Source organism: Pristiophorus japonicus, chromosome 11 (genome assembly GCF_044704955.1).
Source record: "Pristiophorus japonicus isolate sPriJap1 chromosome 11, sPriJap1.hap1, whole genome shotgun sequence".
In the NCBI taxonomy this organism is placed as follows: Eukaryota; Metazoa; Chordata; class Chondrichthyes; family Pristiophoridae; genus Pristiophorus; species Pristiophorus japonicus.
In genome coordinates, this window is record NC_091987.1 from 124,320,676 (window position 1) to 124,339,044 (window position 18,369).

Consider the following 18,369-nt stretch of genomic DNA (forward strand, 5'->3'; position numbering starts at 1 on the left):
AGGAGACAATTGTTCAAGTTGTCTTCATGCTGGAGTAAGTGAGGAACCTTCACCATAATCATACATTTGTCATTTTTTGGCTGACCATTTTTTGGTGTTTGTGTGTGTGCCTTGTGTCTTGTTTTAAATATATGTGTGTGTGTCTGTGTATGTATGTGTGTCAGTGTGTGTATCTGTTTGTTCGTGTGTGTGTATGTTTGTGTCTTTATGTGTCTGTGTGTATGTGTTTGTGTGTGTGTGTGTGTGTGTATGTGTATTCCCCTTCCCTTTGTTCTGTTCCTTTTTTAAATGCTGTCCATCTGTGATATCCTCCAGTTTGCGGATGGGTCCAAACTCTCCACAGATGCTACCTGACCCGCTGAGGGTCTCTGGTATTTCCTGTTTTGGTTTCATTAATCCTTTACTGTCTGGAAGGCACACAAGAATCAGTTAGCATGCCTGTCTTTAATTGATGCTGGGCAGGCCAAGAAAATCGACATCCCAGGTCTGTGCATTCCCACAGGCTAAAGCCTGCAAGGTTGGGCAAAAGTGCACTAACCCTCCATTAATACAAACACACCACATTAGCACCTCCAGTAGTCCTGATACATAGAGTAATGTCAATCCCCTGCTGAGTGTTTGAAACTCACAGTTTACAGTCCTTTAATAGCAGAGACTGAGGGGCTGAACCAAGTGTACAGTGAGCTGAGATTTCATAGTTTAATTCATTGAACAGCTGTCCGAAGATGAGAAAAAATGGTTGCCAATTTTGTTTTTTTTTGTTTTCTTTTACCTATGCTTAACATGAATATAAAGCCCTTCGATAAGGTAAGCTCTCTTCCTCCATCCCCCTTTCTCCATCACTTCATTGACCTTTGTCTTCCATTATTCATGTCCCTCATCTGCATTATTCATAATAGTGTGTATGTTACTGGACTAGTAATCCAGTGAATGCAAGTTCAGTTCCCACCATGGCAGTGTGAGAATTTGAATTCAGTTTTAAAAGTCTGGTAATAAAAAGCTGGTATCAGTAACCGTGATCATGAATCAGTTGGATTGTCACAAAAAACCATCTGGTTCACTAATGTCCTTCAGGGAAGGAAACCTGCTGCCCTTACCCGGTACGGCCTATACGTGACTCCAGTCCCACGCCAACGTGGTTGACTCTGAACTGCCCTCTGAAGCGGCCTGGCAAGTCGCTCAGTTGTATCATAAAATGCAGGTCAGGCAACGTCTGTGGCGAGAGAAACAGCGTTGTCTATTCAGGTCGATGAAAGCAGTTCTGAAACGATAACTCTGTTGCTCTCGCCGCCGACGCTGCCTGAGCTGTGGAGTGTTTCCAGCACCTTCTCTTTTTATTTCATATTTCCAGCATCCGCAATTTTGCGTTTGACTCAGTTTGACAAAACTGCTACAGAGAATAACAAGCTGTAGTGGTTCTCCACCGTCTCAGTGCAACCAAGGCCGGGCCATAACTGCCGCCCTCATCAGCAACGTCCACATCCCAAGAATGAAGTAAAGACAAACAGGGAGCTTTTATTCGAGCGGGTTATGTGTTCACACATCCATTCCCCGAGATGCTAGCTCAAATACTGTCTATTTTATCTCTTTCTTGCATCTTATTCTCGCTTGTTCTTTCTCTAAAAGTGCAGTGTCGCCGTGAAGAAAGGAGTTGAAGAACTAATGGCTGGGCTTCCTCTTTCTTGTGGCACGGGCCCGTGATTTCCCTGCCCTCTAGGGAGAGCATGGGAAGAGACGGAAACACTGGAAAATCCCAGCTTCCCCAGGGTTGGAATGGAATCGGGTCATGTGTGCTCTTCCCTCGGGGTTGTCACATTGCAAGGGACAACACGCTGCTCTTTGTCATGACTTTATGTCATAGTGCTGTAGCCAGGATTTTATCCCTCCCTCCTCTCCCACGCCCAATGAGAAAGGAGCCATGCCTGGGATTAAAATCCTAACCGCGAGCTACTCGTCAACCAGACAGATTGAAGGCTCGCTGGCTGTCAGGCAGGAAAGCCTGTGCTGCAAGGTTACTCAGGGAAGTCCCCGGTAACGAGAAGATTGGGGGTTGGTGCCGGGCGGGGCAAAGTGATCGTTGGGAGGGAGAGAGACCGGCTGGGGGGGGGGGGAGTGGGGGAAGAGGGGAGACCATCGGGGGTGGGGGGGTAGGGGGGGTTAGTGAGATTACCGGGTGTGGAGAGATTGCGGGAAGGGAGGTGAGATTGGTGGGTGGGTGGGGGAGAGGGGAGGGGAGAAGAGAGAGAGAGAGCGCCGGGATGGGGGGTGAGGGGAGAATTATTGCCCGGGGAGGTGAGATTGTAGGGGGGGAGGGGGGAGAGAGAGATTGGCGAGGAGGATGTGGGATGGAAGAGAGAGATTGGCGAGGACGATGTGGGATGGAAGAGAGAGATTAGCGGGGGGAGAGAGATGGGTGGGGGAGCAGGGGGAGGAGGTGGGAGGAGAGATTGCCCAAGGGAAGATATCATGGGATGGGAGAAGAGAGATCGCAGGAGGGTTGGGGGAAAGGGGGATTGCCGGGCAGGGACAGAGAGGTTGCTGGGGGTGGGAAGAGATCACCTGGGTGGGAGGGGTGGTGGGGTGGGGGAGGAGATATCGCAGGGTGGGGCAAGTGAGATTGCGGGAAGGGAGATGGCCAGGGGAGGGAGAGATCACGCAGGTTTCCTCGAGGAGCCGGGGGGAAAAGCTTCAGCCGCCATCTCCCACCTTCCTTCAGCTGCTGGGACCCCCGAGCCCTGGGAAACCCGGCCCACAGTCATTAAATCCATATCGATTGCAAAATCTGAGGCACGGAGCCTTGTTTAAATATTCTAATTACCAACCCGCCTCTCCAGGGCACGTTTCTCGGACAATCCCAAACCCACTGCAGTTCAGTAGACTCGTTCGTGACGGGTTGGGGTCAGGTTTGCCATTTTAAAAATTAAACCCTGCCCAGAACCTCTCCCACCAACTGTGGGGTGGGGGGGGGGGGGGGGGGGTTACATTTAACCCCTTAAGGCACTTTTAGCTGCACTCCCCTAGCTGTATTACTTATTGGAAAAAACACACAACTAAATTAATTTAGTTACGATTCTGTTTTTGTGATTTTTCCCCATTGTATGTGTCTTGTTTTCTATCAGCCTGTTTCTGTGTGTAAACAGTACAAATAATCGGGCTCTTGTCAGCCGTGGCTCAATGGTAGCACTCTCGCCACTGAGTCAGATGTTTGTGGAATCAAGGCCCACTCCAGAGACTGGGTCATAAAATCCAGGCTGACACTCCAGTACCGAGGGGTGCAGCACTGTCAGCGGTGCTGTCTTTTGGATGAGACATTAAACCTCTCGGCTGGGTGTAAAAGATCCCATGGCACTATTTTGAAGAATGGCAGGCAGTGACTAGTGGGGTACCGCAAGGTTCTGTGCTGGGGCCCCAGCTGTTTACACTGTACATTAATGATTTAGACGAGGGGATTAAATGTAGTATCTCAAAATTTGCGGATGACACTAAGTTGGGTGGCAGTGTGAGCTGTGAGGAGGATGCTATGAGGCTGCAGAGCGACTTGGATAGGTTAGGTGAGTGGGCAAATGCATGGCAGATGAAGTAAAATGTGGATAAATGTGAGGTTATCCACTTTGGTGGTAAAAACAGAGAGACAGACTATTATCTGAATGGTGACAGATTAGGAAAAGGGGAGGTGCAACGAGACCTGGGTGTCATGGTACATCAGTCATTGAAGGTTGGCATGCAGGTACAGCAGGCGGTTAAGAAAGCAAATGGCATGTTGGCCTTCATAGCGAGGGGATTTGAGTACAGGGCCAGGGAGGTGTTGCTACAGTTGTACAGGGCCTTGGTAAGACCACACCTGGAGTATTGTGTACAGTTTTGGTCTCCTAACCTGAGGAAGGACATTCTTGCTATTGAGGGAGTGCAGCGAAGGTTCACCAGACTGATTCCCGGGATGGCAGGACTGACCTATCAAGAAAGACTGGATCAACTGGGCTTGTATTCACTGGAGTTCAGAAGAATGAGAGGGGACCTCATAGAAACGTTTAAAATTCTGACGGGGTTAGACAGGTTAGATGCAGGAAGAATGTTCCCAATGTTGGGGAAGTCCAGAACCAGGGGTCACAGTCTAAGGATAAGGGGTAAGCCATTTAGGACCGAGATGAGGAGAAACTTCTTCACCCAGAGAGTGGTGAACCTGTGGAATTCTCTACCACAGAAAGTTGTTGAGGCCAATTCACTAAATATATTCAAAAAGAAGTTAGATGAAGTCCTTACTACTAGGGGGATCAAGGGGTATGGCGAGAAAGCAGGAATGGGGTAATGAAGTTGCATGTTCAGCCATGAACTCATTGAATGGCGGTGCAGGCTAGAAGGGCCGAATGGCCTACTCCTGCACCTATTTTCTATGTTTCTATGAATTCTCCCTAGTACCTCACTACCACTTCTCTCGGCCCCTCCACGGTCTCTAAATTGTCAGACTGCTTGTCCAACATCCAGTCCTGGATGAGCATAAATTTTCTCCAATTGAATATTGGGAAGACTGAAGCCATTATTTTCGGTCCCTGCCACAAACTCCGTTCCCTAGCCACTGACTCTATCCCTCTCCCCAACTTGTACCTGAGGCTCAACCAGTCTGTTCGCAAACTTGGTGTCATATTTGACCCTGAAATGAGCTATCGATTACATATCTGCAGCATAACGAAGACCGTCTATTTCCACCTCCGTAACATCACTCGTCTCCACCCTTGCCTCAGCTAATCCGCTGCCGAAGCCCTCATCCATGCCTTTGTTATCTCTAGACTTGACTATTCCAATGTACTCCTGGCTGGCCTCCCATATTCTACCCTACATAAACTAGAGGTGATCCAAAACTCGGTTGCCCGTGTCCTAACTCGCACCAAGTCCCGCTTACCCATCACCCCTGTGCTCACTGACCTACATTGGCATCCAGTTAAGCAACTTGTCAATTTAAAAAAATTCTCATCCTTATTTTCAAATCCCTCCATGGCCTCGTTCCTCCCTATCTCTGTAATCTCGTCCAGCCTCACAATCCCTCGAGATGTCTGCGCTCTTCTAATTCTGCCCTCTTGAGCATCCCTGATTATAATCGCTCAACCATTGGTGACCGTGCCTTCTGTTGCCTAGGCCCCAAGCTCTGGAACTCCCGCCTCTCTACCTCTGTTTGCTCCTTCAAGACACTCCTTAAAACATACCACCTGCGTTAATTTGTACTTATGCGGCTCGGTGTCAAATTTTTATCTCATGGTTCTCCTGTGAAGCGCACTGGGACGTTGCAGTACGTTAAAGGCGCTATATAAATGCAAGTTGTTGGTGTACTGGCCAATATCATTAAAACAGATGATCTGATCATTTATTACATTGCTGTTTCTGGGATCCTGCTGTGTGAAAATTGGCTGCCGCATTCACTACATTAGAACATTGACTACACTTCAATGGCACCTGGAAATTCAGCTTGGGTTCTCCTGATCTATAAGTTTGTGCAATGATCTTGGACTTGCTCATTTACACTTACCTTTAGCAGGAATCTTCAGTTCCAGATTACAACCAGTTCTGAGTTAAAATGCCAATCGGTGTCCTATTTACGTCATAGGATCCTGATTTCTATAGTAAAAGGGACCTATTGCCTGGAACAGGCTGACGCTTTGGACATCTAGTAGTAGGCCCCTTTCAGGATAGGGTCAGCCGCATCCCAGGTGTTGCTGGGACAGTCAGGCCACCGAGCCCACTTTGAGCCGTTACCACCTCGCTAACGCCAGATTCCTCTTCGCTTCAGTATCAGATCAGGTCTTGACTCCAGATTCAGGCTGCATTTACAATATACCTGTAGAGTCGGTGCAAAACAATACCCCTTTGCATCTACCCTATAGTTGTAGGGGACCTGCACCCTTAAAGTTGACGGGATGATGCCATTAAATATATATAAAATTCAGAGTTTGCCAAAGCAGTAGGGTTTAAGGAAGAATTTTTTTGTCAAATTGGTACCATTCACAAGCAGGAATGTCATATTTTGACATGATTACTAGATTTGCCAGAATGATACCAGGGATTAGGGACATCTCTTATGTGGAAAGATTAGAAAATCTGAGGTGTTCTCCTTAGAGCAGAGAAAGTTTATGGGTGATTTAATAGAGGTGTTCATAGAGAAATTATTTGCACTGGCAGAAGGGTCAGTAACCAGGGGACATAGATTTAAGGTAATTGGCAAAAGAACCAGAGGGAAAATAAGAGCACATTTTTTAAACAGCGAGTTGCTATGATCTGGAATGCACTGAGTGGATGGGGGACGCAGTTTCAATAGTAACTTTCAAAAGGAAATTGGATAAATAGGAATGACATAGCCATACTCACAAAATTATACCTTTCAGCCAATGTCCCAGACTCCTCCATCACCGTCCCTGGGTCTGTCCTGTCCCACCGACAGGACAGACCCACCCGAGGTGGTGGTACAGTGATATACAGTCGGGAGGGAGTGGCCCTGGGAGTCCTCAACATTGACTCTAGACCCCATGAAGTCTCATGGCTTCAGGTCAAGCATGGGCAAGGAAACCTCCTGCTGATTACCAACTACTGCTCTCCCTCAGCTGATGAATCAGTATTTCTCCATGGTGAACACCACTTGGAAGAAGCACTGAGGTTAGCAAGGGCACAGAATGTACTCTGGGTGGGAGACTTCAATGTCTATCAGCAAAAGTGGCTCGGTAGCACCACTACTGACCGAGCTGGCCAAGTCCTGAACGACATAGATGCCAAACTGTGCCTGCGACAGGTGGCAAGACAACCAACACGAGGAAAAAAATGACTTGATCTCATCCTCACCAATCTATCTGTCACAGATATATCTTTCCATGACAGCATTGGTAGCAGCAATCACGGCAGTCATTGTGGACACGATGCCCCGTCTTCACACTACCACCGTGCTAAATGGGATAGATTCAGAACAGATCTAGCAGCTCAAAAAAAACTAGGCATCCATGAGGCATTTTGAGCCATCAGCAGCAGCAGAATTGTACTCCACCACAATCTATAACCTCATGTCCCGGCATATCCCTCACTCTACCATTGCCATCAAGCCAGGGGACGAACCGTGGTTGAATGATTAGTGTAGAAGAACTTGCCAGGAGCAGCACAAAGCATGCCTAAAAATGAGGTGCTAAACTTGGGAAGCTGCAACATAGGACTACATGCATGCTAAACAGCAGAAACTGCATGCTATAATTAGAGCTAAGCGATCAACAGATCAAATCCAAACACTGCAGTCTTGCCATATCCAGTCGTGAATGGTGGTGGACAATTAAGCAACTAACAGGAGGAGGAGGCTCCATGGATATCCTCAATGATGGCGGAGCCCAGCATGCAAGTGCAAAAGACAAGGCTGAAGTGTTTACAACCATCTTCAGCCATGAGTGCCGAGTGCATGATTCATATCGGCCTCCTCCTGAGGTCCCCACTTTCACAGAAGCCAGTCTTCAGCCAATTCAATTCACTCCACGTGAAATCAAGAAGCCATTGAGCGCACTGGATACAGCAGGCTATGGGCCCCGACAACATCCCGGCTGTCGTGCTGAAGACTTGTGCTTCAGAACTAGCCGCGCCTCTAGCCAAGCTGTTCCAGTACAGCTACAACACTGGCATCAACCCGACAATGTGGAAAACAGCCCAGGTATGTCCTGTGCACAAAAAGTAAGACAAATCTAATCCGGCCAATTACCGCCCCATCAATCTACTCTCAATCATCAGCAAAGTGATAGAAGGTGTTGTCGGCAGTACTATCAAGTGGCACTTACTCACCAATAACCTGCTCACCGATAGCTCAGTTTGGGTTCCGCCAGGTCCACTCGGCTCCAAACCTCATTACTGCCCTGGTCCAAACATGGACCAAAGAGCTGAATTCCAGAAGCGGGTTGAGAATGACTGCCCTTGATATCAAGGCGGCATTTGACCGAGTGTGGCATGAAGAAGCCCAATAAAATTGAAGTCAATGGGAATTAGGGGGAAATCTCTCCACGGACTGGAGTCATACCTAGCACAAAGGAAGATGGTTGTGGTTATTGGAGGTCAATCATTCCAGCCCCATGATATCGCTGCAGGAGCAGATCAGAGGCTGGGTATTCTGCGGCAAGTGTTCACCTCCTGACTCCCCAAAGCCTTTCCACCTTCTACAAGGCACAAGTCAGGAGTGCAATGGGATACCCTCCACTTACCTGGATGAATGCAGCTCCAACAATACTGAAGAAGCTCGACACCACCCTGAACAAAACAGCCCGTTTGATTGGCACCCCATCCACCACCTTCAACATTCACTCCCTCCACCACCGGTGCACCGTGGCTGCAGTGTGAATCATCTACAAGATTCACTGCAGAAACTCACCACGGTTTCTTCGACAGTACCTCCCAAACTCGCGCCCTCTACCACCTAGAAGGACAAGAGCAACAAGTGCATGGGAACACCATCACCTGCAAGTTCCCCTCCAAGTTACACATCATCCTGACTTGGAAATATATCGGCGTTCTTTCATTGTCACTGGGTCAAAATCCTGGAACTCCACTGCACTGTGGGAGTTCCTTCACCACAAGATCTGCAGCGGTTCAAGAAGTTGACTCACCAACACCTTCTCGAGGGCAATTAGGGTTAGGGCAATAAATGCTGGCCTTGTCAGTGACACCCACATCCCAGAACAAATTTTTTAAAAATCCCGATTGAATATGAAAAGGAAAAATTAGCAGGGTTTTGGGGAAAGAGCAGGGGAGTGCGACTTCTAGATCATCCAACAGACTTATAGCTCTTTCAAAGAATTGGCACAGATGCAATGGGCCGAATGACCTCCTTCTGCACTGTGAATCTCTGATTCTATTTGCATCCATCAGATTAAATTCGGTGGAAATCAGCAGAGCATGTGTACTCTACTGATGTGCATGTTGGACATAATTGTTCCTAGGTGTCGAGCTTGGCTCAGATAGTAGCACTCTCATATCTGCATCAGAAGGTCATGGTTTCAAGTCATATTCCAGAGATTGGAGCATATAATTGAGGCTGACACTCCTGGTGCAGTGCTGTGGGACTACTACACTGTCGGGAGTGTTGTCATTTGGATGTGACGTTAAACCGAGTCCCCCATCTGCCCTCTCTGGTGGACGTAAAAGATCCTGTGACACTATTCAAAATCGAGCAGGGGGGGTTCTCCCCGGTGTCCTCATCAGTATTCAATCTCAACCAACATCACTAAAGCACATTATCAGGTCATTATTTCATTGCTGTTTGTGGGACATTGCTGTGTGCAAATTTGCTACATTACAACAGTGACTGCACTTCAAAAAAACTGCACTGGCTGTAAAGCACTTTGGGGTGCCCTGAGTTTGTGAAAGGCGCTATATAAATGCACGATCTTTTCTTTCCTTTGATGAACAGCTGATTTTATTTTTCTATTGTTTTTTAAAAAAATGCCTATCTTTGCTTCAAAGTGCAAGGGTGTAATGTGAAGTACAGGAGCATTGTGTGTTGTGGAGCTGCCCAATGGGATAATTCAATTATATTTTGCAATAAAGTGTGCTGAAGTGTCTTTCAATTGGTGATGCATTGTGCAGAGTCTCTAATACCACTGACACCTCCTGCAGCTGTGGCCATTTTGGGGATGTTGCGCTAATTAAATTATGAACGCACGTATAAAGAACACGCTTATGATTTCAGTACTAACAATGAAGAAGAGAAATTTCCCCCAGTATTTCAGCAAAACGATGTTCACAAGATGCGAGATGTTTCGGATAAAGAATGCCATTTGGCCCATCCATCCAGAACAGCCTACACTCCCACAAAAGCGGAGCTGCAAGGGCGTTAAGTTCTGTTGAGGCATCCTGCAAGACCTTTGTCAATGATTTGCATGAAGGCATTGAGCGGCATCCGATTTTAATTTCCGTTGATTTATATATAACAGTCGGCAGACTCCGGTTTTACACCCGAGCAGCAAGTTGAAAGTTCATGCCATGACCTCTGGCCCAGTAGCCAGAGCAAGTAGCCCATTGCTAGGGAAACCACCCAGCCCAGTAGCGAATCTAAACAAAGACGCCCAAATTTCCTTTGCGACACTTTCATGATTTTTGCTTTGGTCTTGACTCTCCACGTGAGAGGACAGCGATGTCTACCACCTGTAACAGTCTCTCATTTCTTCCTCAAACAGCAAAGTCTGGAGACCAACCTGGCCAGTCTAATTAAGAGGAATAACGAGCTGGAAACATTAATGGGCAGATTAATCCAGACATGTCAGCATGTAGAGGTGAGTGCTCACTGGAGTAACATCCAGAAATAAACCTGTGTGGGTCTGTAGTAAGTAGAAGCAGTGCCAATAGGATTGCAAGGCATTGAATAGTGTGATATAATAGGAAAAATAGCTTAAGGTACAGTCGGTATTAATATTGTGGGATTATGAGAATGTGTTCTGTGTGATACAGCCTAACACATGGCTTAGATTAGGTTGTTAGGATTCCACAGGGGATTGCTAACTAAGCAGGAGGTGTTGGGTTAATGCAATTTAAGAAACATTAAAGGGTTTATGTAAGAATTATAGCTAGTTTGGAGCCAACATGTTTAGGTTTCAGCTGTTATCATTCTGTTAAGGTGTGATGTTTATAACTGCAAAATTCTGTTATCTTCTGCATAATCAACACCCACATTGTAGTAAGACTGGTGTGTATGTGGGTCAACATTTCCATCTATGAGTGTAGTAGCATAACACACAGGTCACTCGACAATAAACTCACTTTCAGTAATTCTGTGGTATTCTGTGTTGAGATTTTGTTCGGATTGGTTAATCCTGGGGTATATCCTACTAGTTCTGTTGATATTAATAAAACCAACAATCTGCTTGATTGATGTAACACAAGTGGGTAATTTTAACCTAACCTGTCTTGCAGGAAACTAACGGGATCAGGTGGCCCACCCGTTGTACACAATGCCCGATTATACCTTCCGTTGAAGGCCATGGAAAGTAAAATCGCTGGCCGATCTGGTGGTCCCAGGTTGCCTTTGTTAGTGTAAATTACCTCCCTAAGGACTGGTAGTAAATACCACTTTTGAAGCAATTTCTGTTGGGCCGTATTTTCCTCTGTGTGTTACTTGCTACAGATGTGAGAAAATCTGTGAGCAAAAACGGTACAAAAGTGATAACACATTTGTCCAGGTTTTTGCCACCAAAACATTTGGCTTGATCCCAAATGTGCTTACGGAAAATAGTGCCAGAAAAAAATCTTGTTAAGGCCTTGATAACAGACAATGAGATATTCCAGCTGATTTGAGTATGGGGAAGAGACATCATAGCAATTCCTAGATGAAAAAGACATCTAGTATTCTTTCTGCCATCCTGGTAATCACATGATACAATGATAATGGAGTTGTTGAGTAACCATAGCAATTAATCTCTCTCAATTAATCTACAACAGACCCAGACCTGAAGCTACAAAAACCCTAGATGCGGAGAGCTTTGGGAAGATCTCCCTGGTATACTGGCCAATATTTATCCCTCATCCAACATCACTAAAAACAGCCTATCTGGTCATCATCACATTGCCGTTTGTGGGAGTTTGCTGTGTGCAAATTGACTGCTGCGTTTCCTACATTTCAAAAGTGACTACATTTCAAAAACACTCCATCGATTGTAAAGTGCTTAGAGACGCCCTGAGGTTGTGAAAGGCGCTATATAAATGCAAGTTCTTTCATCGATACTGTTTTTAGTGCTCAACAAAATGAATGGGGCCAGGAAATCTCTCTTTGCCCCAGCATCAGCAACAAGCAGTCTGTACAGATGCAGACTGAAGCTTTCCCTACTTGGCTGCTAAGTTGTACAGTACCTTAACATTTTAATCGTTCCACTCCCAATCTCTTTAATTCCTCCTGCTTACTTCAATTATTATTGTTAATGAGAGTTGTAGTCAGAGTGGCTTTTAATCCCTATTGCCTGCTGGGGGATTAGCCGTTACCTTCCCTCGAATGCAATTCCTTTATTAGCATTATAAATTCCTGCTGTACATCTGACATAAATAATACTGAAGGAAGACTTCCAAGTGTGTGTGGTGTAGTGAAATCGGAAACCCGTTCTTTATGAACATGTTAAGGTCTTTACTTCATCAAGGGCACAGATCCTCTCCATGACCCCTCCGCCCCTTTCTCCCAATACACCACCGCCCCTCCACCCCACCAAGCAGAAAAAGTGCAGAAACTGTAAGAGGCTTTCAGCTGTAGTCAGACCTGCATTTTGTAGTCGAGTCTGAATACGTCCTTAAAAAGTAATCGTTTGGATGGAGTTAAAAACAGTAACAGAATCTCAGAGTTCCAGCTGTGTTGTGTCAAATAGTTGATGTTTTCCCCTTGGCATGATATATGGCCCCCAGCATGCCCTGAGATTGTGTAACTGCCCCTGTTACACCCTAGCTAGTCCTATTATTATACCGCTTCATATCATTGGCAGTTGCCACACAGGGCTTAAAATGAGGTTGTAGATAGTAGACCCTAGTGATTGCCTGTTTTAAATCAGTGTACCCCAAACCAATCGAAGCCCCAACACAGTACAGGGTACCCTGTATCACAAAATGGAACCCTATTATAACGACACCACATTGTCCAATCAAAACTCACTTAACTTAGATTGTGCTGTGCTCACAGTGTAACAAGAACAATAAATTTAAGTTTTCAAATTTATTGTACCAATGCTTTCCATTGCTGCACGGTGCAGGGTTCAAAACCCTCCCGGAATCAGGGATCCCTCACCCCAAGTGCTGCCTTCAGCAGCCTGGGTGATTCAGCAATTTAAATTTGCTGCCGTAGTGCTCTCGCCCCCACTTTGTGACACCATTGGCTGCTGTTAGAGCAACTTCCACCTCGGTGATGTCATCCGCAGTGCTGTGACCACGTGGAGGAGGCTGGAGAGTCGGAATCGGAGGGCTCGGGAATCACAGGCTTCCACATTTATTGGTGGGGGGGTCTCATCAGTCAGGGATTCTCAGTATTTGTGGGGGGCTCTGACATCGGCAGGGCGTGGGGGGTGCACGAGAGGTTGGACTTGATGGAATGCAGTTCTTGGGAGTGAGGGGGGTAGGTTGTAGGGCTGGAGGAAATTACAGAGCTAGGGAGGTGCAAGGCCATGGAGGGATTTTAATTATACACCAAAATTATCTTGTTTGCATCACAACCGCAACTTATATTTATATAATACCTTCTTAATGTAGTCAACATCTCGAGGAACCTTCAAGCAGGGTCAGAAAAATATAAGATAAAGAAATGGATGCCAAGCCATGGTGTGAGAGTTAGGAGAGTTGACCAAGGGTTTGGTCATAAAGCTCAGTCATGAGGCGGTTTTAATAGGTGGTGAGAGAATTGGCAATGTGGAGGGAGTTGTGGAGGGACTTCCAGAGACTGGGGCACAGACAGTTAAAGGCTCTGCCATCAATAATGGAGTGCAGGGGGGATGCACACAAGAACAGAGTCAGATTAGTGAAGCCAAACGTAGGTCCCTTGCAGTCGGATTCAGGTGAATTTATAATGGGGAACAAAGAAATGGCAGACGAATTGAACAAATACTTCAGTTCTGTCTTCCTGAAGGCACAAATAACCTTCCGAATGTACTAGGGGACAGTAGGTCTAGTGAGAAGGAGGAACTGAAGGATATCCTTAACAGGTGGGAAATTGTGTTGGGGAAATTGATGGGATTGAAGGCTGATAAAGCCCCAGGGCCTGATAGTCTGCATCCCAGAGTATTTAAGGAAGTGGCCATAGAAATAATGGATGCATTGGTGATCATTTTCCAACAGTCTATAGATTCTGGATCAGTTCCTATGGACTGGAGGGTAGCTAATGTAACACCACTTTTTTAAAAAGGAGGGAGAGAGAAAACAGGTAATTATAGACCGGTTAGCCTGACATCAGTGGTGGGGAAAATGTTGGAATTAATCATTAAGGATGAAATAACAGCGCATTTGGAAAGCAGTGACAGGATTGGACTAAGTCAGCATGGATTTATGAAAAGGAAATCATGCTTGACGAATCTTCTGGAATTTTTAGAGGATGTAACTAGCAGAGTGGACAAGGGAGAACCAGTGGATGTGGTGTATTTGGACTTTAAAAAGGCTTTTGATAAGGTCCCGCAAAAGAGATTGGTGTGCAAAATTAAACCACATGGTATTGGGGGTAATGTACTGACATGGATAGAGAACTGGTTGGCAGACAGGAAGCAGCGAGTCGGGATAAATGGGTCCTTTTCAGAATGGCAGGCAGTGACTAGTGGAGTGCCGCAGGGCTCAGTGCTGGGACCTCAGCTCTTTACAATATACATTAACGATTTAGATGAAGGAATTGAGTGTAATATCTCCAAGTTTGCGGATGACACTAAACCTAGGTGGTGGTGTGAGCTGTGAGGAGGACGCTAAGAGGCTGTAGGGTGATTTGGACAGGTTAGGTGAGTGGGCAAATGCATGGCAGATGCAGTATAATGTGGATAAATGTGAGGTTATCCATTTTGGGGGCAAAAACACGAAGGCAGAATATTATCTGGATGGCGATAGATTTGGAAAAGAGGAGGTGCAACGAGACGTGGGTGTCATGGTTCATCAGTCACTGAAAGTGGGCATGCAGGTACAGCAGGCGGTGAAGAAGGCAAATGGTATGTTGGCCTTCATAGCTAGAGGATTTGAGTATCGGAGCAAGGAGGTCTTACTGCAGTTGTACAGGGCCTTAGTGAGGTCTCATCTGGAATGTTGTTTCAGTTTTGGTCTCCTAATCTGAGGAAGGACGTTCTTGCTATTGAGGGAGTGCAGTGAAGGTTCACCAGACTGATTCCAGAGATGGTTGGGCTGTCATATGAGGAGAGACTGGATCAACTGGGCCTTTATTCACTGGAGTTTACAAGGATGAGAGGGGATGTCATAGAAACGTATAAGAATCTGACGGGACTGGACAGGTTAGATGCGGGAAGAATGTTCCCGATTTTGGGGAAGTCCAGAACCAGGGGACATTGTCTTAGGATAAGGAGTAAACCATTTAGGACTGAGATGAGGAGAAACTTCTTCACTCACAGAGTTGTTAACCTGTGGAATTCCCTGCCGCAGAGTGTTGTTGATGCCAGTTCAAGAGAGAGTTAGATTTGGCCCTTACGGCTAAGGGGATCAAGGGGTATGGCGAGAAAGCAGGAAAAGGGTACTGAGGGAATGATCAGCCATGATCTTATTGAATGGCGGTGCAGGCTCAAAGGGCCAAATGGCCTACTCCTGCACGTATTTTCTATGTTTCTATGTTTCAGAGGAATGCAGGGTGGGAGGGGGGACGTAAGGCTAGAGGAAGTTGCAACGATAAGGTGGGTTGAGCTAGGAGAGAGATTTGAAGATGAGGACAGTGACTTTAAATACAGTGGGGCCAGAATTGCCTGCACCCTGATCGGGGGCGGTAAACGTCCGGGCCAGGACATTTATCGCCCGGCCCGGAAGTCCCGCCCCGACGCAGAATTGGGCATGTGCGCCCCTCCAAGAACGTGGAGCGCTGTCTCTAGCGCTCTGTGTCCTTCGAGAGGGCTGGGCTCTCCCGGAGCGGCAGAGTGGCGCTGATTGCAGTGTCAAGCTGATGCTCCACATAGTGCTGACTCGCTACAACACTCCTCCCCTTCATTTAAAGGGAGGGCCACAGCGCACTCTGCAGGCCCTTTGGTGGCCACCACTGGGCCACCATGGAGGAAATCGACCGGGCCAGCAGCACAGCACCCATAACGGAGTGCCAGGCTGCAGGATGGCGGCCCGGTTAACGCGAGGGCCGCCATTATCGGGCTGACGGGAGAGTCAGCTGACTAAAAAGACATGGCAGCCCGCGGCACAAAAGGCCTGTCCTTTAAGGGGCGCCCTGGTGGTGGATATCCGCCAGCGCCCCGCGAAGCTGGCAGTAACATCCGCCGGTGCATTCCTTGCGGCCCGCAAGGTGATGATGAAGGTGATGATGTTATCGGCGGTTGTGCACTAGTCCGAGGCGCAAATCGTGGGGAGCGCTGCTACCGGCACATCGCCCCCACCCACTCCCCCCCAAACCTCTGGGGCAATTTCCCTGGAGGTGCAATCAAACCTCTCGCCCCGGCAAAAACTTCTTTGTACCCCGTTAACGCGCCCCAGAGGTGCTAACCGGGCTATAAAAAGGATTTCGGCCCCAGTATGTTGAGAAACAGGGAGCCAATGTTGGTCAGTGAGTACAGGGATGATGGGTGCTTAGGCCTGAGTGCAGAGTAGCACATGGGCAGCTGGCCTTTGGTCAAGTTGAAGTTTCTGGAGGGTGGAGAATGGGGGTGCCAGCAAGGAGAGCATTGGGAAAATCTAGCCTAGAGGTGACAAAATTTTGGGCTAGGGTTTCAGTGCCATAATCAAAGCAGAGGTGGGCGTTGTTGGAGGTGGAAGTAAGCAATCTTGGTGATATAGGTGTGAGCTTTGCAGCTCAACTCCAACAGGACGTTGGGCCTGGTTTAGTCTGTCAGGCAGGCAATCTGACAACACAAAGGTGCTCAAATGAACTGGTGGGAAGGTAGAACTGGGTGTCATCATCACAAATTTGGAAGCTGACTCCATGCCTGTGGATGATGTAAGTGAAAGAAGAAAGGAAGAATTTCATTTATAAATTGCCCTTCACAACCTCAGGACGTCCCAAAGAACATTGCAGCCAATTAACATCTTTTCAAGTGTCGTCACTGTTGTAATGTAGGAAGCACGGCAGCCAATTTGCGCACAAGCAAGGTTGCACACACAGCATTGAGATAATGGCCAGGTCATCTGTGTTAGTAATGGTTGAGGGATAAATATTGGCCAAGACACCGGGGAGAATTCCCCTGCTCCTCTTCATAATTATGCTAGGATATTTTGCATCCAGCTGAGAGGGCAGATGGGGCCTCAGTTTAACATCTCACCCAAAAGATGGTACCTCCGACAGTACTGCACTGAAGTGTCAGTCTAGATTTTGTGCTCAAGTCTCTGGAGTGGGGCTATGAACCCATGACCTTCTGACTCGGAGGTAAGAGCACTACCACTGAGCCATGGTTAATATCTAACATGACTGCCAGTGAGTGCCAGCATTTAGTTGATGAAGAGGAGACGGGCAAGGATAGATCCTTGAGGGTCTCTGGAAGTGACGTAGCAGGGACAGGAAGAGAAGTCATCGCTGGAGATGGATTGGTTATCTTAGGATAGGCAGTAGTGGAACTATTCGAGGGCAGTCCCACACAGCTGGACAATGAAGGGGAAACGATGAAGGCGGATGAAGTTGTCAGCCATATTGCACTGTGGAGAGATAAAGGAGGGACTTTGCACCACAGTCAGAGAGAAAATCATTCGCAACTTTACCCATAACAGTCTTGGGTGCTGTAAGCACCACTGAAGTGAAGCAAGATTGAACAGTTCCAAACAGAGACAATTGACGGAGAGATAGGCAGGGAATGGGGTGACCTTTGAAGACCTTAAAAAGGAGAAGGTGGTTAATAGATGCTGCGTAGCTGGAAGGGGACATACAAACAACAGTAGGCCATTTAGGCCCTCAAGCCTGCCTGCCATTCAATTAGATCATGGCTGATCTGTACCTCAACTCTATTTACCCACCTTAGCCCCGTAACCCTTGATAGCATTACCCAACAATAAATGATTAATCTCAGTCTTCAATATTTCAATTGGTCCCCAGCATGCACAACCTTTTGGGAGAGTCCTAGATTTCCACTACCTTTGGATGAAAGAGTGCTTCCTGATTTCATTTATATATACATAATATATCTACAAATGGCTCGCTCCAATTTTGATTGTGGCGTCTTGTTCTGGATTCCCCCACCAGAGGAAATAGCTTCTCTGTATCTATTCTAATGAATCCTTTCATCATTTTAAACACCATAATCTTCTAAACTCAAGGGACTCCAGGCTAGGTTTATGCAGCTGTTCCTCAAAATTTAACCCTTTAAGCCCCAGTATTCTGGTGAATCTGTGCTGTACCCACTCCCAAGGCCAATATATCATTCCAGAGGTGCTGTGCTCAGAAGTAAATGCAACTCTCCAGATGTGGTCTAATCTGAGCTCTGTACAACTGAAGCATTATCCCCAACCCCCACCCATTGTATTCCAACCCCCTTGAGATAAAAGACTAACATTCCATGAGCTTTTTTAATTAATCTAGTTTTTAGTGATTTTAAGCAACGCCTTGATTTCAAAATTCTCATCCGTATTTTCAATCCCTCCATGGCCTCACACCTCCCTATCTCTGTAATCTGTTCCAGCCTCAGGACCACCCCCCGCCCCGAGATGTCTGCACTCCTCTGATTATAATCGCTCAATCATTGGTGGGCCGTGCCTTCTGTTGCCTCGGCCCAAGCTCTGGAA

General features: G+C 46.9%; 1 protein-coding gene across 5 annotated transcripts in view; it reads left to right on the forward strand.

The window, feature by feature from the left end:
• LOC139276259 (E3 ubiquitin-protein ligase Midline-1) overlaps positions 1-18,369 on the forward strand; it is a 329,304-nt gene that overhangs the window by 240,955 nt on the left and 69,980 nt on the right. For all 5 annotated transcript variants that reach the window (XM_070893986.1, XM_070893985.1, XM_070893989.1 and 2 more), the window contains exon 3: positions 10,179-10,274. In XM_070893986.1, coding sequence (XP_070750087.1) covers positions 10,179-10,274 — 96 coding nt within the window. The remainder of the gene's footprint in view (positions 1-10,178; positions 10,275-18,369) is intronic.